Raw genomic sequence first — 26,222 nt, 5'->3', positions numbered from 1 at the left:
AGTCTCTCACACTCGTGGTATAGAACGCCGACTTCCAGACCTCCTCACACCGGCAAGTGCTTCCGCATCAGGTGATCAGATCTCGTACGGCTCTCGCGAGATTTCCCTCTGTGTAATTCACTGCCAATGCTCCGTTCAGCTCCGTTCAGCTCACACTAGGAACAGTCTCTTGGCGTCACTCTCCCTGCTCCAATCACGCTGGCCCTACGCGTTTCTCCACTCGGGCTTCGTCAGGATTTTTTCCTCCTTTTCTTTTCTCTTCCCCTGCATATGTGCGCCTAGGTCATTCTTTGCAATATATATATATATATATATAGTACTGCCAGTCACTCCAACCCCATACCCATTACACCTCTCCCTTCCTTATCCTGTGCCCTTTGGAATGCACAATCAGTCTACAATAAATGTACAGCTCGTGACTTATTCATTTCCAACTCTCTCAATTTCCTAGCTATTACATAAACCTGACTCACCCTCAAACACGACCTCCCCTGCTGCTCTCTCCTGTGGCGGTCTTTCCCGTAGCCACACCCCCAGTTCAGAGATTAGACCGGACGGAGGAGTAGTCATACTACTTTCCCCATGCTGCTCATTTCACATCATATCTTTATTTCCCTCCCTCACCTTGTCATCCTTCAAAGTCCATGCTGTCCATCTCTTTTCCCCCTTTCTCTCCATGCTGTTGTCATCTATCGCCCCTCTGGACCAACCTTTCAATTTTTAAAAACAACTTTGTCCCCTGATTCCCTCACTTCCTCTATTCTGACACACCTACTGTATCCTTGAAGACTTTAACATACCTATCGACAATCTCAATGTCACTTCAGCCGCCCATTTCCCCTCCTTAACCACCACCCCTGGTCTCTCCCAATTGACCATCTCTCCTACTCACTGCAATGGACACTCTCTTCACCTTTTTTTCTTCTCTTGCCTTTGCTCAGTCTTTTCCTCCTCTAACACACTCTTCCCTCTCTGATTATCACCTCCTAACCTTTAGCCACACTACTCTCTGCACCCTCCACAGCACCTACTTCCACACGCACATACAGAAACCTACATGCCTAGACCCTTTCCAATTTTCAACATCTTTACAACGTCTCCTCTCTACCATTACTATCCTTTCCTGCCCAGGTAGAGAAAAGGGGTTTGTGGTGATATAAGTGCTCCAGCACTGGCTCCGTAAATGTAAATACACTTAATACTATGCATAAGCAGAGGCACAGGGTATGAGGCTATTGATGGTAGAGATAACAACTGTGACTCTCAAATAGGAGGTCCATGAAGAGACATATATATACCCTGAAGGTAAGAGTTAGTTGGTTGGAACCCACTCCTCAAAACCTCATTGGGATAGTCCCACGACCACTATAATAACAAGAGAACACTTAGTAACGTATATAATGATATACTCACATAATGATGTACCACTGTCCTGTGTCTCCTTTTAGCTGAGCGTGCTGCCAGTAGTTTGATCAGGATAGACAAAAATAGGAACATGGAGCACAGCCAAGAGAGTGGATCACGAAATGGATAAAAAAAAATATTACTTTATTGGTCCATGTTAAAAAAACGAAGGTGTAGCAACCCTCCTACGCTTTTCGTGTGCGTTGCACTTGATAAAGTAATATTTTTTATATCCATTTCGTGACCCACTTTCTTGGCTGTGCGCCATATTCCTATTGTTGTCTGCCTTTCCTGTCCAGACCTAGCAACCTCTCTATACAACAGTACACTTTCATCAGCCTTTCACAAGACGGATCCTGCCTCCACACATGGCCCCCGAAAATTCAAGCCACAACCATGGCACACAAACTGTACATGTTGTGCTCACATACTTCTGAACGTTTCTGGATGAAATCATGCTCTAAAGCCTATTTCCTCCACTATAAATTCATACTCTCCTCCTATAACTCTGCCCTTTCCCTTGCCATGCAAAACTACTTTTCCCCACTCATACGAACTCTGTTCACTAAGCCTCAACGTCTATTCACCACCTTTAACTCCCTTCTCTGCCCAACCACACTTGCACCCCCTTCTGCCCTTTATAGCCCAAGACCTTGACACCTACCATCAGACATGACACCTCTTCATCTCAGGCTCCACATGCACCACCGATCTCCCTCCGCACACTTGCATCCACCCTCAGCTCATTTTCCCCTGTAACTGAGGATGAGGTCTCCGTGCTCCTCATCTGAATCTACAACTTGCACCCTTGATCCTATTCCCTCAAATCTCATCTGCTCCCCCTCTGGCGCACTAAGCCTTACCCTAGGTCACCTTTTTAACCTCTCTCTCATCTCTGGCACATTCCTAGCTTCCTTTAAACATGCACTCATTACGTCCATTTTAAAGAAACCCTCTCTTGACCCAAACCCCCTCTCTAACTACTGCCCTATCTGTCTTCTCCCCTTTGCCTCCAAGCTACTTGAGCGGCTTGTATACAACCGCTTGACTCACTTTCCTTTAGCTCCCTGCTTGACTCTTTGCAATCTGGTTTCTGGTTCCAACGACCTACTCACAGCTAAGTCTAAGGATCCCTTCACTCCTCGTTAATAATTCTCCTGGATCTCTGTGCTGCTTTCAACACTGTTGACCACCCCCTTCTCCTGCACACTCTCCACTACATTGGCCTCTATGATGCAGCCCTCTTCTGGTTTGTGCCCTACTGTACCTATCCAACCGCTTTTTCAGTCTTTCTCTGGTGTCTCACTCCATCTTTCTGTTGGAGCCCCATAAGGCTCTGTCCTTGGCCCTCTCCTATTCTCACTCTACACCTCTTCTCTAGGTGAACTAATACAATCTTTTGGCTTTCCGTATCATCTTTATGCCAATGAGACCCAAATGTACCTCTCCTCCGCTAACCCCTCCCTTGTCCGTGTCACCAACAGTTTCTCCGCAGTCTCCTTGTGGATGTCCCACCATCATCTTACCGTCAGTAAAACCATAATCTTATCAACACCCAAAGCCCACTGCCTAGGGGGTCATCTTTAACACTGCCCTCTCCTTCATTCCTCATATTCACCCCCTCACTAAATTATGCCATATCCACCACTGAAATATGGCTAGGATATGCACTTTCTAATCCAAATTCACCAACTCATTCTTGGTTACTGAAACCTTCTCCTAGATAGCATGTTCCTTGTCCACTTGTTTCATCACCAATCCATCCAAAATGCTGCTGCTAGATTCTTCTACCTCACTCACCGCCCACTTCTGTTGCGCCACTGTGCAAATCTGTACACTAGCTTTCCATATCTCTAAGGCTGCGCTTATAGTGCAGGTGACGCAACGTCGCGCCAAAAGAAATGCATTTAATCCGTCGCATGTGTTTATAGTAGGCGCGACGACGGAGCGACTTAAATCTCTGTAGCCAGTAGAATTTGATTTTTACAGCGACGGTCTCACCATGTGACAGGCTGTAACCAATCAGATAGCTTCTGATACTGGGAGAGGGGGAATGTATGTATGTGTGTGTGAGTGCAGGGAGAGTGGGGATGTGTGTGTGAGTGCAGGGAGAGTGGGGATGTGTGTGTGAGTGCAGGGAGAGGGGGGATGTGTGTGTGAGTGCAGGGAGAGGTGTGTGTGTGTGTGTGTGTGTGCAGGGGGTGGGGGGATGTGTGCGGGATGTGTAGAGTGAGGGGGATGAGTGTGTGAGTGCAGGGAGAGGGGGGATGTGTGTGTGTGTGTGTGTGTGTGCAGGGAGAGTGGGGATGTGTGTGTGAGTGCAGGGAGAGGTGTGTGTGTGAGTACAGGGAGAAGGGGGATGTGTGTGTGCAGGGAGAGTGGGGATGTGTGTGTGAGTGCAGGGAGAGGGGTGTGTGTGTGTGTGCAGGGGGTGGGGGGATGTGTGTGTGATGAGTAGAGTGTGTGAGTGCAGGGAGAGAGGGGATGAGTGCGAGTACAGGAAGAGGGGGGATGTGTGTGTGTGCAGGGAGTGGAGGGATGTGTGTGTGTGTGAGTGCAGGAAGAGGGGGGATGTGTGAGTGCAGGGAGAGGGGTGTGTGTGTGCAGGGAGTGGGGGGATGTGTGTGTGATGGGTAGAGTGAGGGGGATGAGTGTGTGAGTGCAGGGAGAGGGGATGAGTGTGCGAGTGCAGGAAGAGGGGGGATGTGTGTGTGAGTGCAGGAAGAGGGGGGATGTGTGTGTGTGAGTGCAGGGAGAGGGGGGATATGTGTGTGTGAGTGCAGGGAGAGGGGGGATATGTGTGTGTGTGTGCAGGGAGAGTGGGGATGTGTGTGTGAGTGCAGGGAGAGGGGTGTGTGTGCAGGGAGTGGGGGGATGTGTGTGTGATGGGTTGAGTGAGGGGGATGAGTGTGTGAGTGCGGGGAGAGGGGGGATGTGGGTGTGTGAGTGCAGGGAGAGGGGGGATGTGTGTGTGAGTGCAGGGAGAGGGGATGTGTGTGTGAGTGCAGGGAGGGGGGGATGTGGGTGTGGGTGTGTGAGTGCAGGGAGAGGGGGGATGTGTGTGTGAGTGCAGGGAGAGGGGGGGTGTGGGTGTGTGAGTGCAGGGAGGGGGGGATGTGTGTGTGAGTGCAGGGAGAGGGGGGATGTGTGTGTGTGTGTGTGTGTGTGTGTGTGTGTGTGTGTGTGTGTGTGTGTGTGTGTGTGTGTGTGTGTGTGTGTGCAGGGAGAGGGGGGATGTGTGTGAGTGTGAGAGCAGGTAGAGGGGGGATGTGTGTGTGTGTGAGTGCAGGGAGAGGGGGGATGTGTGTGTGTGTGAGTGTAGGGAGAGGGGGTTTGTGTGTGTGTGTGACCAGGCCCACCAACAGGGGGAGTCTGCCGGGCCGCGGCCGTTTAATTAAAAAAAAAGGGGGGGGGGGGGGCGCGATTCCCATGCGCAGAGCTGTGGTCCCGGCACGCATGCGCAGGGAAAGCAGGGTGTCCGGCCTGCTGCTTGTGGGCCCGCTCCCAACGTGGGATAGAGGGGAAGCGCCGGGCAGCAGCCGCGGAATTAGCCCACCAGCTCACCCCACCCCCCCCCCCCCAGCCGCCTACCTCCTGTGCCTCTGAGCCTACCTCCTGCCTCCAGCAGCCGCAGGGATTTCGGGGGCAGGTGGAGGGAAGCGTTTGGTGGGCAAGGACAGTCACTCATCCACCCAGTCACTCAATCACCCACCCAGGCAGTCACCCACCCAACTCACCCACCCAGCAAGTCACTCAGTCACTCACCCAGTCACCCACCCACCAAGTCACTCAGTCACCCACACAGCCACCCACCCACCCAGTCACTCAATCACCCACACAGCCACCCACCCACCCAGTCACTCAATCACCCACACAGCCACCCACCCACCCAGTCACTCAGCCACCTGCCCAGTCACTCACCCACCCAGTCACTCACCCACCCAGTCACTCAATCACCCACACAGCCACTCACCCACCCAGTCACTCAGCCACCCACCCAGTCACTCACCCACCCAGTCACTCAATCACCCACCCAGTCACTCAATCACCCACACAGCCACCCAGTCACTCAGCCACCCACCCAGTCACTCAGCCACCCACCCAGTCACTCACTTACCCACTCACCAGTCACCCACCCAGTCAATCAGTCACCCAACCCAGTAACCCACCCAGGCAGTCAGTCACCCACCCACCCTGGCATTCAGTCAAGTCAGTAACCCATGCAGGCAGTCACCTGTCTTGTTGAAAATATAAAAATAATGTTTTTTTCTGTATTAAAATAGAAGAAAACAGTTAAGTAAAAGTTGTGCGCTAAAAAATATTTTTTCATGGTAGGTGCGCTATGGGTTCGAGGGGGGGGGCCTGCTCCTTTCATTTGTCCTGGGACCCGTGATTTCTGTTGGCGTCCCTTGTGTGACTGTGTGTCTGTCAAGTGAAACACACTATATTAACAACTTTAAAATAGTAAATTCTCCCGTAATTTAAAGTAAAAGTACATTCAGCATACAAACAGAAATTATACCTCCTCTCCGTTTCAGCCTTCCCCCTTGCTCCTGTCTCCGCCCCTCTGCCTCCCCCCTTGCTCTTGTCTCCGCCCCTCTGCCTCCCCCCTTGCTCTTGTCGCCGCCCCTCTGCCTTCCCCCTTGCTCTTGTCACCGCCCCTCTGCCTTCCCCCTTGCTCTTGTCGCCGCCCCTCTGCCTTCCCCCTTGCTCTTGTCGCCGCCCCTCTGCCTTCCCCCTTGCTCTTTTCGCCGCCCCTCTGCCTTCCCCCTTGCTCTTGTCGCCGCCCCTCTGCCTTCCCCCTTTCTCTTGTTGCCGCTCCTCTGCCTTCCCCCTTGCTCTTGTCGCCGCCCCTCTGCCTTCCCCCTTGCTCTTGTCGCCGCCCCTCTGCCTTCCCCCTTTCTCTTGTCGCCGCCCCTCTGCCTTCCCCCTTGCTCTTGTCTCCGCCCCTCTGCCCCCCCCCTTGCTCTTGTCTCCGCCCCTCTGCCTCCCCCTTGCTCTTGTCGCCGCCCCTCTGCCTTCCCCCTTGCTCTTGTCGCCGCCCCTCTGCCTTCCCCTTTGCTCCTGTCTCCGCCCCTCTGCCTTCCCCCTTGCTCTTGTCTCCGCCCCTCTGCCTTCCCCCTTGCCTGACGTCACTCCTCTTGTAGCCAGAGACGTCTCCATAACTCAAATTACAACGTTCGCAACGGCTATAGAGACAGGAGACGTCATCCGTAGCCGTAAGCGCAGCCTGAATCAAATTTAAAAACCTCATTCTGATTTTACTAAGCTCTCAACAATGCTGCCCCCCCCCTTAAATCTCTGCCCTAATTTTCAAATGAATGCCTAAATGCCCTTTCACTCTGCCCATGACATCTGCCTTTCCACCTGCACCTCTCACTCCCACCTACATGACTTCTCCTGTGCGGCACCCTCTCTCTGGAATTCCCTATCACGCACCATCAAACTCTATCCCAGAGAGGCCTAAGGAAGCCTATCTGGCATTGTCATAACATCTACCACCCCCCTCTCCTCCAACCCTATTGGGACCTGCTGTGCAGATCGACCAAACTTTATCCACACCCCCAAACCTAAATGGGATCAGTTGTGTGGCAGGATCATACATAGTCCCTCTAGATCAGGGGTGTGCAAAGTTTCTGAGCTGCGCCCCCCCTGTGTGCCAGCCCCAGGGTTGCCCCCCCTTCCTGTGACCCGGTGTCAAATGACGCCGCGGGTCATGTGACATTACATGACCCCACAGCATCATTTACCGTGTGTTACCATGGCGACGCGCATGTCACATGACCCTGCGGCGTCATTTGATGCCGCGTTCAGAAGCCTGCTGAATCCTGGTAAATTGAGGTTGCAGAGGCCTCGCGTGGACCCCGGGTATTTCATTTAAATGTCTCCGGGAAGAGCACAGGGCCTCTTAAAATACCACACCCCCCTAAAATTCCTGCACCCCCCAGTTTGCACACCCCTGCTCTAGATTGTAAATTCTCACAAGCAGGGCCCTCATTACCTTTTGTATCTGTTTGCTCTGGTTTGTCCTTATTTGATTTGTCCTTCTACGTATGTAATATACATAACTCTGTACCCCGATTTGTACTGCTCTACGGAATATGTTGGCGCTTTACTAATAAACAATCATTTAAAAAAATCAATGTAAATGTATAGCTGAGACCATAAAACATCACTTTTTGTATAGTGCCTGTCCTGTTTCCTACTGCGTTGCTATATACTGTATACTGCTATATACTGTATATAATGTGGGTGTATACAATACACATACACCACTGAAAAATAGTATCTGTCTGGGTGCAAACTGAATAAAAGGAACTAGTAGATAAATATAAATCAGGCACTGTAGGACTTGTAAAGAATACATTTTCGATTGGTCAACGTTCGGTTCTCCAAGGAGCTGGAATAAGGTTGGAGAACTGAAACATTGATGAATAAAACATTTTGACATTATTCTGGTGTGCCTACTTTACATCTCGTGCACGTAGGACCAGCCTAAAATAAACCCCCCCCCCCCCCCCGGTGCCTGGGCAGTGCGCAGGGATGAATGACCGGTCAATCACGGCAACGCTCCCCAGCAACATCAATCAAAGCTGAATCTGTCGTGCTGTGACCTGTGGCAGCGTTATTGGTAGGCGAAGTCAGCGCCGCTGGGAGAAGTTCCTCATTGGAAAGAAGGAGGCGGAGCTATTTGGAGGGGTGCAGAGCAATACAGAGCTCTCCTGTACTCTACCCACCCCTGCTCTTAATGCACACTGTGGCTGCGGGATGTGTGTGTGTGTGTCAGACACAGTTACACAGGGCCACCGACAGGAGGGGGGTAGCCAGAACATACCCCATGCTCCTAACAAAAGTCTCTCTGGTGCCTAAGTATTTGATATTTTCGACCTCCCAGGCCTGTTGGGGGAGGGGAGGCAGGGTACATCCAGGTTTCGCCTTGTGGCAGACCCCACCTAGACTGCTTATAGAGGAAGTTGAGCCCAACTTCTGACGATACCTAATTCCAGCTACCACAGGAGCCCATGATGTGGAAGAGACCACAGGGGTGCAGGAGAGGGGTGGATGCTAAGGTCCTTGGCAGACATTGAAACACTGCAGGGCTGTGCCTGGGCTTCTCATGGGCAACTTTCTGTCCCTGTGGCCCCTGGGGCTTCTTTACACACTTCCCCTTCATTGCAAATAATACGGGGGGAGAAAGAGAGATGCTTTTCTCTCCTGCCTGCTCTTTGTTTAATCTTTATTTTTTCTGCCTCTCTCTCGGGTAAGTAATATAATAAACACTACTAAACCTTCCCTACACCCAAAATAAATCCTGTGCAGTAAAACAAAAAAGAACCAGTGATGGAGAAGAGGCCAGGGGAGTGTGTGCTGGGATTAGTCCAGCAGGAACTGAGCTGAGCTGGACTGGGCTGGGCTGGGCTGCTCAGCTACACTTCTCTGGGAGAAAACAATAACTCATACAGTAAACATCAACCCTAATTCAAAACAAATAGTTTTGTTTGATCTTTTTATCACATACCCTATAGAAAAAAAAAATGCCTCTCCTAACCCCTCTCTCCCCCAATTTCTAGGTACATTGGGGGGCAGGAAGTGGTTAAGGGAGACAGGGGGAGGAAGGAAATGTGGAGGAAGGGGTTTAAGAGACATTGGAGGAGGGAGGGGATACGAAAGATATTGGAGGGAGGGGAAGGGGCTTAGAGATATTGGGTGGGAAGGGTTTTGAGAGACATTGGGGGGAAGGAGAAAGATTACCAGTAGGAGAATCCCTTCTGCCCCCCCCCCCCCTGATGGTTCCACTCCCACTGCTCTCTGAAGAAGTGAACATAAATGGGGGGAGAGTGTGACTGGTAGCTCTGGGACATGCAGCAGCTTCACGAAGACCCCGGCAGACAATAATGCCACAGTAATAAACAGTGTTCGACAAACCTATACATTTGCTCGCCCCGGGCGAGTGGATTTAACCCCCGGGCGAGTAAATATTGGCCCAAGCAGCACACGTTTGGTACTAGGTGGCGAGTAGATTTTTTTGTGTGGCGAGTAGATTTTTTAGTGATTTGTCAACCACTGGTAATAAACAATAGTAAGTACCGAGTTACCGTCAATTTTTATTACCATGGTATTACTATCCTACCGGTATATTGCCCAACCCTAATCACTAATATACACCTCCGCCGTGTCCATAGCACAAGTAGCGTCTGCGCTAGTGTGTACCATGCCATAGTGATGGGCCTCCTTGATTACTGTACGCTGTTGTTACTGCCACTGCCCCACCACCACTATCGCCACTATTTATACCGCCAAAAGCCACTTGATTTGAGGCCGGAGAAGAATAAAGTAGTGCAGCTAGCGATGACAACCACTGTGGTGTCTGTTTCTGTGTGGAATGCACCACCTTACATAGTTACATAGTTACATAGTTACATAGTTACATAGTAGATGAGGTTGAAAAAAGACGTACATCTATCAAGTTTAACCTACTGTATGCTAAATTTAGACAACAGATACTTTATCCTATATCTATACTTACTTATTGATCCAGAGGAAGGCAAACAAAAAACCCCAGTGTTATATCATCCAATGATATCTCATAAGGGGAAAAATAAATTCCTTCCTGACTCCAAGAATTGGCAATCAGATTACTCTCTGGATCAAGATCCATCCCATGTATACTTATTTGGTATATCCCCTATACCTTTCCTTTCTAAAAATATGTCCAACCTTTTTTTGAATAAATCTATTGTATCTGCCATCACAGTCTCCATGGGTAATGAATTCCACATTTTAACTGCCATTATGTAAATAATCCTTTCCTTTGTTGCTGGTGAAATCTCCTTTCCTCCGACCTTAAGGGATGGCCCAGAGTCCTTTGTACTGCCCGTGGGATGAACAGTTCTTTTGAAAGCTCCTTGTATTGTCCCTGAATATATTTGTATATAGTTATCATATCCCCTCTTAGACGCCTCTTTTTTAATGTAAATAAATCTAATTTAGATAGCCTCTCCTCATAAGTTAGATTGTCCATCCCCTTTATTAATTTGGTGGCTCTTCTCTGCACTCTCTCTAGTACCATAATGTCTTTTCTTTGGATTGGTGCCCAAAATTGTACTCCATATTCAAGGTGTGGTCTTACTAATGCTTTGTAAAGGGGCATAATTATGTTTACTTCCCTTCCATCCATTGCCCGTTTGATGCAAGATAAGATCTTGTTTGCCTTTGCAGCTACTGCATGACACTGGGCACTATTGCTAAGCCTGCTGTCTACAAGCACTCCTAAATCCTTCTCCATCAAAGATTCCCCCAATTTATCCCCATTTAATTTGTAATTCGCCTTTTTATTCTTGCATCCCAAATGCATAACCTTACATGTATCTGTATTAAACCTCATCTGCCATTTACCTGCCCACGTTTCCAGTCTCTCCAAGTCCTTCTGAAGAGAAATTTCATCCTGCTCTGATTCTATTACCTTACACAATTTAGTATCATCAGCAAAGATGGAGACTTTGCTCTCAATGCCAACCTCAAGGTCATTAATAAACAAGTTAAAAAGCAAAGGTCTCAGTACCGATCTCTGAGGCACTACACTCACGACTTTAGCCCAACCTGAAAAAGTTCCATTTATGACAACCCTCATAAACTGCATTACCCTGGTCTAAATTCCTACTTACCTCCTCAAAGAAACAAATAAGATTAGTTTGGCATGATCTATCCTTCATAAATCCATGCTGACTATTACTAATAATTTTGTTTTTCATTAGGTATTCCTGAATATTATCCCATATTAAACCTTCAAGTAGTTTCCCCACTATTGAAGTCAGCCTTACAGGTCTGTAATTTCCCGGTTGTGATCTAGCTCCCTTTTTAAATATAGGCACCACATCTGCTTTACGCCAATCCTGTGGTACTGAGCCTGTGGAAGTGGAGTCCTTGAATATTAAATATAATGGTTTTGCTATTTCTGAGCTTAACTCCTTGAGAACTCTTGGATGTATGCCATCAGGGCCAGGTGCCTTATTTACTTAAATTGTTTCAAGTCGCTTATGAACTTCTTCCTCAGTTAACCAATTGTTCATTAATATGGAGGTTGTGGCTTCCTCCTGCGGCACTACTATTGAACTTGATTCTTCCCTGGTAAACACAGAGGCAAAGAATTTGTTTAATACCTCAGCTTTTTCATTATCTCCAATAATCTGCCTACCCATCTCACACTCTGTCATCTTATTACTTCATTGCCTTCCATCTCAGCCTGGACACACTCAATTAGCGTCTCCTTGCAATTTGTCTCCAAGGGGGGAAAAGTATTTTATTCTGTCTTTGAAGCGAGGGTCTAAAAGTGCAGCCTGTCGCTATTCATCTCTACGTTTTGATACAATTAACATGGTAATTTATCAGGCATTCAAGCAATTTATCAACCATTGCCAATATTTCAACATCATTATTATCCTCATTCTCATCACCATTATTTTTATGCTGCATATCAATTAATGTTTTTTTCAAGGAGGAAAATCAGAGGGCTTATCTGGCATATGCCGTCATCATCACTGCTCATGAGCGGTGGCTTCCTGATAGGACCTCAGCAGCCTATACAGCTATCCCATCAGATGCCACTGCCGAGGCTGCAGAAAGGTCCAATCAAGCTGATTGGCATGCTGTATTACATCATTATTGGCACCTTTCTGCTGCTCATGAGGACACTGAAGCATATATAATATTGATTTCCAGCATGTAGACACCTGCATTTTTAGTTGGTGACGCTCGCTCTCCTCTTTTGCTCGCTCTCCTCTTTCACTCGCTTTGTCCGCGCTCTCTTCGTTCTCTTTCTCTCTCTGCGACGGGGTCCGATACCTGAAGTTGGGCCCAACTTCCGGCTGGGCAAGCCCTCCCTCCCCCCCCGCAGGTCTCCCTCCCTCCCGCAGCTCTCCCTATGTCAATGCGGTCTAGGATGTTTTGGCTGGGGCCAAATCTCTGCCACCGCAACGCAAATCGCCACTGGGATTACATGTTGCTGCCATATTTAAAGGTCCTCAGCATCGGATCTCCTCACTGAGGTTCCACTGATCTCCGCGCCGAGGTACTCAGCCGGCTGCCGTACCGAGGTTCCACTGATCTCAGCCGGTCGCCGCTTCAACCCCATTTGTAAGTGTGCCCGTGCACGCAGCTGGACACTCGGCCCGCCTGCCCGCAGCCAGGACACATTTTTACATTTCTCATGGGAATTATGTTTAATTAGTTGCCTTTCTATTTGAATGAACCTGGTGGCTCACCATTTATATTTCTTTACTATACAGTAGTATTGCTAATACATTTTGAACCTTGTATCTCTTCTATTGTATGCATACATTCGCTTTATGAACACTTAAAGGCGCAATCCATATCGTATTTTATTTCATACAGGCTGCAGCAGGGGGTCTTCGGAACTGAACCCTGTTAATTTCAGCTCTGGGGACCCCCTTCTTCCAGAGATTCATACCTCCGAAGGGGATGCCAGTATCTCACTGCGACACACGGGCCAGTAGGAAGCTGCACTGGGTGATGTCGCGGCTTCCTATTGGTCCGCAAGCCACGGGAGCTTTGAAAATCGGGCATAATGTGAACCATGGAGCGGCTTCCAGCACCTACTATGGAGGTGGGTTATCTACGGAAGCAGGGGGTCACCAGAGCTGACATTATTAGGGTTCAGTTCTGGAGACCCCCTGCTTCAATCCTATATTAAAAAACGTCAGGATGGATTACCGCTTTAAGGTATATTCTTACAATGTATTCATTCAACCCATGTGTGAAAAACTAAGTATACCTTATGATTCAATAGCTTGTAGAAACACCTTTAGCAGCAATATCTTGATGTAATCGTTTTCTATATGACTTTATCAGCCACTCACACCGTTGTGGAGGCATTTTGGCCCACTCTTCTTTACAACTTTGCTTCAGTTCATTGAGGTTTGTGCCCCCTGCAGTACTGGAGGAGAGAAGAGAGGGGGCGGTGCTGAGGGAAAGAGAGGGCCCAGCTTGCAGCACCTCGTCAAAACTCTGCCCCCCGCCCGGCATCCTCCAATCACAGACCGGCATTCTCCTGCTATCACCGCCCCCACCCGGCATCCTTGTCAAATCTCCGTCCCCAGCCCAGCCTAAACCAGGACATTTTGCTAATTAATTGGAAACCGGGACAGCGCACGAAAAACCGGGACTGTCACGGCTAAACCGGGACTTCTGGTCACCCTAGATGTAACCAAAAGTCTCCTTTGTCTTATAGACTTAGGTTTCACTATGTATTTTTATTTCCGCATTTATTGTTAGCCCAACGGGAGAAGTGCAGGGATTCACTTTCTGTTTTTTCACATATGTATGGCCAATCCCTTCAGCAGCATGCTCCTTACACAGAGAAGCGCGGTGAATATATATTTGTTCCCCTTAAGCTTATACCTGCCGCATTACACAGCTTTTCAGCACAGCCTGGGTTAAAGAAGTTCCTAGCAGGTAAACCTACCCACAGACCGCTGTTTCGATCCTTTGGGTCTCCTCAGTGTGAGGATGGTTATACTGGGTTTGCAATGTGACGCTGGGATAAGTTTCAACCACCCATTGATAAGTTATGGTGGGTAAAAAAGTGACAAAAAACCCTCCACCGTGCAGTATACAGTATATAAATAACATATATTTATTAGCAGATTTAATTATTAAGAGCAGGAGACTTACTATAAAAGTTTTGGATCCCAACATTCTAGTATTTGACAAAAAGAAACAAGTAGCGGATATGGAATATACTGGGATGAGGTCTTATAGAAACAGAGACATATTTGCTTGTACAAACTAACCACTAATAAACTAGATTATTATACATATACATCTTTTAGTGACCATAATACTTAAATGTATCTCTGTTCATTAGTGTGTGTGTATATTTACAGAGTATGTATATATGTATGTATATATGTGTGTGTGTGTGTGTGTGTGTGTGTGTGTGTGTGTGTGTGTGTGTGTGTGTGTGTGTGTGTGTGTGTGTGTGTGTATATATATATATATATATATATATATATTAATGTGTATATATATATATATATATTAATACTGGATTAGATTTTTTTAAGCTTTGAAAGGCCACTAAAGTGTTTATGGGCCCTGCATACTTTATTACCATCAGATAGTGTTATATATATATTTATATATTGGTGATTATTTTGTGTTCATATTGTAATACTCTCATTTGTTTCCCTTATCTTTACCTTAGAATCAGTATCGGCCCATCGGGACTCTCCCAGTGATGCAGGCCATGGCCCTGATGACCCCCGCAGCCTCGGGGCCAGTCGGTTGTTGTTCCATATTACTGATGGGGATAACCCCCTCCTGTCTCCACGCTGCTCTATCTTTAGTCAAAGCCAGAGATTTAATTTGGATCCTGAATCTGCACCGTCCCCTCCGAGTACTCAGCAGTTTATGATGTAAGTAAATAGTTTATTTTTTCATACTTTCTTAAAATCAGCTATGTGGGTAACACCCAGACCAGAGGTGGCCAACTCCAGTCCTCAAGGGCCACAACAGGCCAGGAATTAGGGATATCCATGCTTCAGCACAGGTGGCTCAGTCATTGATTGAGTCACCTTTGCTGAAGCAGGGATATCCTGTAAACATGGATATGGTGAGTGTGGTGCTCAACAATTCCATCTGTAGTAGATAATAATATCATAATTGATAGTCCAAGTGAAGATGGAGTGCCCCCAATGATGTAGAACAAAACTGGAGGGGATTAGTGACTAGTGGAGTCTGCCTGACATCCACAGCCGTGCACACTATAATAAACACCCAACCAGATATATTGTATATGAAGGACAATGTCCGTGGTAAACAGGAAATAATAAGGCACTGCGGCTCTTTACCTGTGTTTCCCAAGGGGCACTCTCATCATCCGTGGCGTGCAATCCATCCGTTGTAGATACAGGTGTAGATGCACCTACGCGTTTCATGCTGTTAAAGTGATAAAGTGCTGATAAAGTGCTGTTGCATGAAACGCGTAGGTGCGTTCATGTAGTCCGTTTTCACTGTATGGTTAGCTTGCAATAAATTACCCTTTTGTTAGTTTTGGAGTGGCCTGGCCTTTTTTCCTTCTCTGGATACCGGAAGCAGGATGTCCTCGTCTGTGCTCTATCTACATCTACTATCTCCCTGTATCCTGTAAACATGACCTGTTGGGGGCCTTTGAAGACAGGAGATGGCCACCCATGACCTAGACATTCATTCATTGGATTTACATCTTCATGGGATTTACAATATCTGTGATAGAGGAGGTGTTGAAACCGCACAAAGGGGTTAAAGTGGCATTTTGACATTTAAAGCGGCTCATTCTTGGCCCCCTGTCATTCCCTTACATCCTCAGTTCCCGAGCGGCAAGACTTAATATTTTGTCATTTTCTAAATGAAAACTCCAAACCTGGACCCCGGGGTCCCCATTAGAAAGCTGTGGCTTTGTGTATTACAATGTCATTATTAACATTACAATACATTTAAATGTATTGTTTATGAAAATTACAAGTCGTCTACCAAATAGGAATCTCGCATTGTGAATATTATGCTGCAGTTCTCGACTCCCATAACTCCAACTCGAAGTAGAAAAGATCTGAGGAGAATCCATTAGTAATAACCAACTGCAGAGTGCCCCATATTGTACTGGTGTTTGGGGCACTTAGGGCCACAGTTTGACATTTTGATACACTCCGTATATTTTTGAGCATAGCCGGTTTTAAATACCTAGTGTTACTCTGATTATTTTATATTCTAGCATGTTATCTTCCAGAGGGGAAGTTTCCCAAAGTGCGCTATTACCGGAGAAACTACTCCATGGCAGATACGCGCGCACCCATTTGCACATTGGTTTTTGCGTTGTTGTTTACATTTTTTTTATTTTGCGAAATGTTTTAGCGATTTTTTTTGCGTAATAAAATTCTGAATTTTGTTTCAAATGAGGTTAAAAAGTTGAAATGTTGAAATTTTCGGACTTTGCGCATCTCTAGTAGTGACATACTTTATATACCTTGAATGGTCTATGCGTTTTACCAACGTATTGCTTGCCGCAATCGCAGTTGAGGACATAGATTACCCCTTTGGTAAGGCAATTAATAAAGTCTTTTATCTGGAAGGTTTTCGTCTGGTTATAGTTGGTAAATGTTTTAATTGCGGATATGTAGGTACAGGCTCTGCATCTCCCGCACGGGAAGGATCCATTTTGGTTTTGTACCTAACCAAGTCCTCTTTTGAGTACCCTGATAATGACTATGCATTAGTCTGTCCTTTAGGTTTTTCGACCTACTGCTTGTCATACTGGGCACAGCTTTTAGGACAGGTCATGCATGATCTTCTGTCAATAAATGCCAATGTCTCGTTAGAATCCTCCTTATATCACCCCATTGGTTATTGTATGTTCAGATAAACCTTAGTATCTCTGGGTCTTGATCAGTTCTTTTGCTCTTGGTCAGAAGCATAGGGCTAGGGACATGTAGTGCTTTATTGAAAACTTTTCTGACTACTCCCCTGCTGCACCAGGCTCATAGAATCGTGCACTCATATCTGCTGCCTGAATAATTCTGTTTTAACCGTAAGAATTGAACCTGTTGGAATATTTCTGATGAGATGTGGTGGGTGGTGACTTTCTGTTCTAAGTAATTATTTGTTGACGTAGGTTTGCTGTATATTGTTGTCTCGAGATGCCCATCCCTATTCTTCTTAACAGTAATGTTGAGAAAATTGATCTGTCCAGAATCGGCCTGATAGGTCAATTTCAGATTATGTGTGTTTGTGTTAAAGATAACAAATGTGCGTAGATTTTCTTAACTGACGTTCCAAAGGATCATAATGTCATCAATATATAGCGGACCCAGATGTCAATCTGGTCCGTATATTGATTCAGGAAGCATCCCACCAGCCCAGATACAGATTAGCATAGGTGGGAGCGCATGTGGTCCACATGGCAGTGCCCTTAATCTAGTGGTAGTATTTAGTGTCAAAAAGAAATAACTCCTAGTTAGCGTGAAATCTAAGAGTTTCATGATAAATTCGTTGTGTAGTTTGGCATGGGTATTTGGTGATTTCATAAAATGAGAGGCGGCCTCCATACCAGTCTGATGCCATATGCTGGTATAGAGGCCCTTTACGTCAAGACTCACTAAGAGCGTGTCAAGACCAACAACGACATCCTCCAAGATAGGCAAAGAAAAAGAATGGCTGCGCTAGTGTATCAACTACCCAATGATGGTCTGAATAAAAATATTTAATGAACAAAAAATGGGAAGGGGGACAGAGCTGATGGGGAATGAACCTGGAATAAGGGGTGACCCTATGGAGAAGTAAAATGAAGTGCGCATAAAAGCCTAAATTGGCCCAGTACAACTTGTCCAGAGACAGTGTGTACACACAAAATGTTTTAAAAACAATGCTAGGTGTTATGACATGAACAAAATGAGGAGCTACAATGATGGTCCCAAACAACAAATGTTATTATAGAATGTAATTAAAATCCCTGCAGAAGCCAATTACATTGGTGAAACACATAGGAGGAGGAGCCTACAGAGGGTCACCACTCAGTGAACGATAGAGCAAGTATTTCTCTGGAGCTCACTTGGGTGATCTACACCAGCATGAAACTGCTGAAATCTGCAAGCCGTGAAAGGAATAACCCACACACTGACTCTGACGTCACTTCCGGGTACATGGAGGAGAAAGGAGACCACCAGCCATCCGCTGCAGCTGCCAGCAGCGAACACCAGGACAGTAGGAGTCCACTGAGGTTTTCACCCAGGAGACCACCATCCCGGCCAAGCACAGCAGCAGCGGAATAGATTGACACACCAGTCCCCAGCATCCCATTCACCATCTATCTACCCTCGACGGAGATGATCTGCTAACAGTGTGAAACAGAACAGTCCTCCATTGGCACATTTTCAGCAGCAACAGCATTAAGGCAAAGTCTTTGTTTTTATTTTTATCTCTTAAACAAAAAATTTTTAGCATTGTGTTCACCACCATATTGTCCAATGTTGTATGTATTTACATTGCCTTTTTTTCATATATACAGGCATTTTTATTTATGCTCTTTTTGCGCCTCTCTATATTTTTTTCTCAACGTCATCCTTCAACTTAAGCAGAATGTCCTTAGTGTCACTTAAGTGAGAGGGCAAAGATCCTACAAATGAACGAAGGAATTTATCCAGGTAAACACTGGAATTACAGGTCGTATTTTCAATACCTGATATTAGAGGTCTGCCAGGCGGTGGTAGTTTGCCCTTATGGATTTTCAGCAGATAATAAAAAGTCGCTATTCTTGGTGACTTGTGTTACGGGAGACCAGGCAATTTGCACCTTTTTAACCGGGATCATTCACTGAGCAAAACAAGGTAATGAAATAAATTGAATTTTATACACACAAATTTGCTTACACACAGTGGAACACAAAATACAGACAAAAAGACACACTTACTGGGGGTCTGCTTTTGAAAACTAGACTTTCCTAGGTGCAGGGAACTTTAAATAAGAGTTTTACCCTGACCGGGACTTAGCCCGGAATCTCCTTGTTAACAAATCGACATGAAGTTCTACATGCCACTTCTGAGAACTTGGACTTTCTTGATCGCGAGTTACTCCAAATGTCATGGAACTCAAATTGGCTACAAATCCCAGCCGCGTCCGCTACGTTCGATATTGAGAACCTGGCCGCAGAAATTGGAACATGGTCTCTGGCGGGCAGGCTTTCCTGGCTTGAAATCGAAGCCGATTGCTCTGCTATTCGCGCAAGAGCAACTTTGAAAAGCCCGTCCGTGCTCTTACTACCGGAGAACTCGAATCTCATTGGCTCACAAGTTCTTTATAGTATTTTGAGTTTCATTCATAAAACTCAGCAGCCAATCATCGCGTGGGAACATTCCCAGCAGCCAATCAGAGCCAAGCCATGTCAGTGGGAATTCTGAAATTGCCAAGGGACAAGCGCAAGTTTGCCACCTCCGTACCTTGCTATCTCAATGCCACCCACTTGGGCAGGCTCCACCAGGTCTGGCAGAACAAATGGCAGCCCACATGACTGCCATTGTTCCCTGGACTTCAGTACTTGAGCCCTTCCCCACTGCCCAAATGCTTTTCACACCTCTGGCATCCTCTGACTGCTTTGAACACCGATGTCCAGCAGATTTACCGGTTATGGGTTAGCTATGGGTTAGCCCGAGCAGCCTGTTTGGACATCGGTTCCGAATGTCCCAAGCACATTACAATACATTTCAGTACCTTAATCAAGTATGGCTTTAATATACTTTAATATACTTCTAAGTCTCTGGTCATGGTGATGTCACAAGCAGTGACGTGTGTCTCGTGATGACGAACCACAGAAGCTGCAGTCACGTATACCCACGAGGACGACATTGAGAGTTGATCCGGCTTCTTATATCCATCACGGAGGCTGTTTCCTTTTAAATACTGGGACTTTGGCGTGAGGTTTCAGAGAACCTGGGTCCCTCCTCAGGGATATCACGTACGTTTGGGATCACTGTGATCCACCTCATATTTTTATGTAAGTTAAACATGTTCCTAGTGTACTTATAAATTGTGTTTTAATTGACTAATTTGTCTTTTGTTTCTTCTCTTACGCGCCCTTTATATGTGTTTGCATTTGGATATTTCCTGCTGATCACGGGAGAATGGGAGCTGCAGGGAGAAGTGCATAGACCAGGAAGAGATAGAAAGAAAGGACAGCGTGCACTACATCTTTTCAGGGTTGGAGAGTGCAGGGTAATCCATAGACAAGCCGGGGTCGGATTAGGCGGCACAGGAGCGGAGGTCGTGGTCACAAGCCGAGGTCGTCATCAGGAAATTTTGGGTGAAGCCGCTTCACCGTAGAAAGTAAGAAACTTGGAGCGAAGCCGCTTCAGCGTAGAAAGTGGGAAACTGGAACTAAGCCGCGTCAGCGTAGGGAGCAGGAAACTTGGAGTCAAGCCACTTCAGCGTAGAGAGCAGGAAACTTGGAGCCAAGCCGCTTCAGTGTAGAAAGCAGGAAACTGAACGGACCTGCTGCAGCGTAGAAGTGGGAAGGTGGGAATAGGAGGAGAGGAGGCCACAGGGAACCAGGAGTGCAGACACTCCACAGGAGACACTGAGGACGTCAGCGAGCCGCTTCAGCGCGGCAGAGACGAGACGGCCAGGAACAAGGAGTAGCACCGAGGCTACCGAGCAGGGAGGCCTTGGAAGCAGGAGGTCAGAAGGGAGAGACTCAGGCACAAGGAGGCCAAGCCAGGCCAAACATAGGAGTCTGTGACAAGCACAGTTACTTGCAACAGGTATTGCAAAGTTTATGTCCAGCAACTTCCTGGGGGAAAGGCAGCAGCTAAATAGCACAGGAAGCCAATCAGGGCAGAGCTGCACTGGAGGCAGCAAGAAGCAGGTGATACCTGATTGCAGGTTTAGGGAGGGCTTGTCTGGAAAGTGAATAGCTCTGTAAGGATGAGTTCCAGCCAAACCCAGGAGCGGAATCCTTACACTAACTCTCTTAGACCCTTATACACGGATCAGGGGTAACCAAAACGGGCTTAACCTTTAATTGAGAGCCTGGTTACTCCCTACCATCACAACTTGACACAAATAAAAGCGTGTTCACTTTGTGAAATGACTTTATTCATTAGCCCTTCTTTGACCTTTTCATTTAGTTTGATTTGGAATGTGTTTGTCGGATCTGTCTCTAATACTTTGTAGCAGTTTTTATCGGAGAGTAAGCGTCTGTATTCCAATGCATAGTCATCCTTGTTAAGAACCACTGTGTTGCCTCCTTTGTCCCTGTTTGGACTTCTCCTTAAATTGAGCTGGTAAACTTTTTATCTTCTTTGTATAGGCCAAGGAGTTCATCTAGAGGCAATTGTGAAGATTCAAAAGAGCCTCTTACAGTTGTGCAACTTACTAAACAAATTCAAAACCTCAAGAGAAAAATCAGGAAATTTGAAGAAAAATTTGAGCACGACAAAAATTATCGGGTGAGTAGACCACCTTCTTTTTATGTTTTTCCCCTAAAAAAAAGCCCCAATATTCAATTAGAATGCCATCAAATGAAATCTGATTGTTATTACAGAGTCATCAAGTTATCTATGTGTTTGAAAGCATGACCCCTTGTCAGGGCAGTGATAAAAAGCCTTTAGCATTTAGTTACATAATGCACTATTCTATAACAGTTCTTGTATGATTAGATCTGCTGATCACTGACTTTTTTGGGGATGCCATTGTCTTCAATTACTTTTAAGGGATTTCTTCTTGCCCTTTCCAAGCATTTGGAATAATATAAATGCCAGGTAGGTTAAAGCTGCAGACCAATTAATATCCTACATGTGTGTTTTCTTTAATAAATCAGTCCTGTACTATGAGAAACTACTTGTAACATTAAAAAAAAAAAAACTCTGAATGATATTTTTTAATGTGTTATGTAACAAGTATTTTTTGTTTCTATAACAACCATTTACAAAGTCGCATCCCCTTCCTCTTCTGAAACAGACTCTGGCACACCCATTTTTGAGCCTTGGCCTCTCTCTAGCAGTGCACCAATTATATCTAGTGACTGCCTGGTCACATGATTTTCCCCAAAAAACTTTGCATTTTGGTCCTCTTCTGCTGCACTAGCAGCCATTTAGTGAACCCCCGAGCCGAATCTTCAATGATCGACCACAGGAGAACGGATCGATCGGCAACTTGGCTAATTGCGTATCATTGTGTGGATTGTATTGATGCACATACTGTATTAAAGGGGAAAAAAAATAAAAAAATTTAAAAAAGCAGCTTGGACTTTAACCTCGGACACCAGAGATTTAGAAAAGCATTACTTTTAACACTAAAACATTAGAAAAAAGAACAAGCCTTGCTCAGTGGAACAATATAATAACATTATCTGAGTTAGTCATAAAGGCTTCTGGGCGGATTGCTGCTTACAGAGTGTTTATTTTGATTTCCATTTACAAATGAAGGTCAGGCTCCATCACTACTGATGCTGCTTGTGATTGTTTACAATCTAAATAGGTTATTAGGCTAAGATTGTTTTTATGTTGTGAAAAGGTACATTTGAATGCTGGGGAATATTATAAATGAATGTATACCTCTATTGTGTGCAATGTTATTGAGTTTCTTCTACAATAATGTTTCTTTGGTCTGTTCTTGACAGCCTTCCCACAGTGATAAAACCTCTGATCTTGAAGTCCTGAAATGGATGAACGATTTGGCAAAAGCACGTAAACAACTCAAAGGTAATTCACTTATTCATACTGTGTGCTTCATTAGCTCTGTAACTCAAGCTCATAAAATGTTTTTATATATTCAAATATCAGTCCCGTGTTCAGATGAATTTATTTATTTTTAAATCGATCATTTTGGGGGCGGGAGGGAGGGTTGTGGGCTAAGCACTGAAACTTGAGTTACCCTGTGAGACCCCGACGGGTTCTGCAGATCCGGTCCTCTGATTTCCCAGCACCTCCATGAAGGAAGGGTAGTGCTTGGTGTTACCTTAATTGAATGGCTACTGTAGGTGGTGATGTTTTTTTATTAGCCAAAACAGTACATGTCCTTATCTGTTGATTCAAGGGACTCTCTTTCAAGTTGGTGTAACGGTTTTTCTGGACCCTCCTGACCCACCCAATCTCAGATTAGCCCCTGTAGTCTAACCGGTCCCCATTACATGGACGTGTCTGGTGGTGCACCTGTTGGCTACAGGACTCCTGAGTCTCCTGCATGATGTTGTTATGGGGATATCAGCAAGACAGGCGCTGAGGTAGTGTGCTTTGAGTCCTACCTATATCCAGTGCAGCGCCTCCACCTCATCAGGATCTCTGGGTCCGCAGGGAGATGGATCTGATGAGGAACTCCTTCTTGGTGCCTTCCTCTGCTGAGTAACTCCACACTCACACATGAGGGTTTTGTTGAACTTGGGCATCTTTATTGTCAGGGTAGGCAACTGCCCCTCACAGCGGTCGTACTAGCCGCTCATCTCTCTGCTGCACTCCATCTGGAAGGTTCCTCCTTCTCCTAATGGAGTTGCTTTCCACCTCTCCCCTCAGGGAGATTCACCAGCTTGTCTCTCTTGTGCTGCACAGACTCACAACTCTTGCATCACACACTGCAACACTGTTGCAGACCTTCACATGACTCTCCTGAACAGAGTCAGAACACCAACTGAACTGCTAACTTTAGACAGTACTGTATCTTATATCACCTCCAGAAAACAGACACCCTCTGTGTCACTAATCGTGGACACAAAGCATGTTGTCACTTCCTTTGGGACATATGACACCTCACCAGGGTTTTAGGGCAAACCTCCATGATTGTTACTGGCAACCTTGCATACTTACCAGGATTACTGCCAGCATGAAAGAGATATGTACACCAATTTTACACTTGGCTACATTGGTATAAAAGATAATAATATTGATAATTTAGTAGGTACCGGTGCTTTCAGAAAGGGTTAAGGTGATTAATAGAAGTATCTTAGAAGTCTTTTTTTCTTACAAAACCATGATTTTTAAATGCTTCATAAAATCTGATTCACAATTGTTTAATTGGTCCATATGGTCATATAACAAATACATGTTTCATATTTTCCAATATTACTTAGAACTCCTAATGTTCAGAAATATAGATCTCATTCATTAGTGGATTCCACACAAAAATGTGTGACTTGGCGTTTGTGATTTAATCATAAAACACTTATGGAGTATGGGGGGGAATTAAAACTCATTTGATGTCTTTGCCTACCAATGCCCCACCTTTAGGACAACCACCTTTTTAGGAATTGGAACACCTTTAATCTATGTGAATATAATTTTTTTCTTTACAATGTTCATGGAAGTACTGTATAAAGTATTTAGAATGTAGGGCTGTTTTAAAATCCTTTTCTATTTTATTTACAGAGCTTAAATTGAAAATGTCTGAAGACCAAAATAATGTGCCGAGTACATCACAAAGTAGCATGTATGAACAAAGCTCTCCAGGGTCCATTGGGATAGAGCAACATGGAGCAACAAGTACGCAAATGTCCTCTGTAGAGGAAACTATGGAAGCTGTATGGAAACGGTTAAAAGAGAAAAGGCAGCTGCTCAATATTCCCGAGAACTTAAAGGTATCACAAAACATTAGATTGACTTTCTTGCTGTGTAAAGCTCTTTGTTATCTGTACTTAAGCGTGACTAACCATAACGTGCTATGTATTAAACAGGACTTCAGTATTCCTAAAACAGCATTCCACTTTTCTCATTTGTCCTTCAGAGTATTTACTGTAGAAACATAAGTTCTAGAAAAATTAATTGTATTTACAGTGCTAGTTTAAATATTGTGGCTTATGCAAAAGTTATCAGTATTATTCTTGCTGAAGAAAGGAACATACATGATCATAGAATGTAATGTACAGTTTAACAACATCTACATAGCAAGGTCATGTCTGCTCAATAAAATGCATCAGAAACATCAAATATTAAAACAAAGTGGTTCATTTTTTCTATTTTAATAGTAAATTCACAGAACTGCAATATTACCAATTTTTCTTCCCCAAATCAGTGGATTTCCCCCAAAAGTCTCATGATGCTGTTCTTTTGATTAAAGACTTTGCGGCACATTCATCAAGTGTCGCTACCTGGAAAATGTTCCATAACTTAGGATACCAAAAAGTGTGTATGTGTGTGTGTGACGTGCCACATAGTGTAATTTTGTGCCAAATTTATTCTCATTAATAGTAGTTTTAAACAAGCACACTCACAAGTGTAGCTAGAACAAAAGCATGTAGAGTCAGTCAATCTCAAAAGAGATGATACTCATCTGGAACAACTTGTGCCTCTGCCAGGAATCACCATGGAACCTCAGCAACCAGGGTAGAAACAAATGTTCTTGATATGAACTCCTCCAGAATAACAAGAAGGCAATGGATAGTACGTGCAGTGACGAAACACGTAGAGAAGTGCATGCTGGGACTTATGATGTCACCACATCGCCAAGCGTGATCTGTGTATCGAGACAGTGCTACTTCCTAACCGCAACTGTGGATAAATGGGACATGAACTAATAGTATTTGTTGCACATACTATCCATTGCCTTCTTGTTCTTCTGGAGGAGTTCATATCAAGGACATTTGTTTCTACCCTGGTTGCTGAGGTTCCATGGTGATTCCTGGCGGAGGCACAAGTTGTTCCAGATGAGTATCATCTCTTTTGAGATTGTCCGACTCTACATGCTTTTGTTCTAGCTACACTTGTGAGTGTGCTTGTTTAAAACTACTATTAATGTGAATACATTTTGCACAGAATTACGCTGTGTGGCACGCGCCTCTCTTTTTCTTTTTCTACTAGATTCTATCTGGATGTGGTCCATCCTTTGAGAGGCTGCGGAGAAGTCACAGCATTGGATTCATATAATATACAATTACATGGGTTTATTCTTGGACATTCATGCAGAGAATGCATATAATATTTGCGAATAGATTCTCACAGTTTTTTCCTTTTAACTTTTACACATTGTCATTTATGTTATAAATGTTATAATTTTTTATAAATTGTTCATGTTATTTTTAAGCACAATCACATCTTTGGTTTTATTGTAATTTTTGTCTAATATCTCAAGCATTTAAATTGAGATATACCTTACACTGGGTAAGATTTAATATTATAATTATCTTAATAAGTGATATACTGAACGAGCGCTTACGTTTTATTTTATAAATAAATATAAATATATATATATACACATACAAGAAAAAAAAGAAAAGAGTAGCGCTATCAGTGTGTAAGTGTAGGAATGTTCTAAAAAATAGTGCAATAATTATTAGTGTTAACTATTGTGAA

At 45.1% G+C, this 26,222-nt stretch overlaps 1 protein-coding gene across 3 annotated transcripts in view; it reads left to right on the top strand.

Moving 5' to 3' along the window:
- FAM13C (family with sequence similarity 13 member C) overlaps nt 1–26,222 on the top strand; it is a 507,877-nt gene that overhangs the window by 457,695 nt on the left and 23,960 nt on the right. For all 3 annotated transcript variants that reach the window (XM_075612947.1, XM_075612948.1, XM_075612946.1), the window contains exons 11-14: nt 14,627–14,837; nt 21,254–21,392; nt 22,565–22,646; nt 24,303–24,511. In XM_075612947.1, the coding sequence (XP_075469062.1) occupies nt 14,627–14,837; nt 21,254–21,392; nt 22,565–22,646; nt 24,303–24,511 (641 nt within the window). The remainder of the gene's footprint in view (nt 1–14,626; nt 14,838–21,253; nt 21,393–22,564; nt 22,647–24,302; nt 24,512–26,222) is intronic.

The sequence above is a fragment of the Ascaphus truei genome, chromosome 8, assembly GCF_040206685.1.
Source record: "Ascaphus truei isolate aAscTru1 chromosome 8, aAscTru1.hap1, whole genome shotgun sequence".
NCBI classification, from domain to species: domain Eukaryota; kingdom Metazoa; phylum Chordata; class Amphibia; order Anura; family Ascaphidae; genus Ascaphus; species Ascaphus truei.
This window is presented reverse-complemented; position numbering and strand designations above follow the sequence as displayed.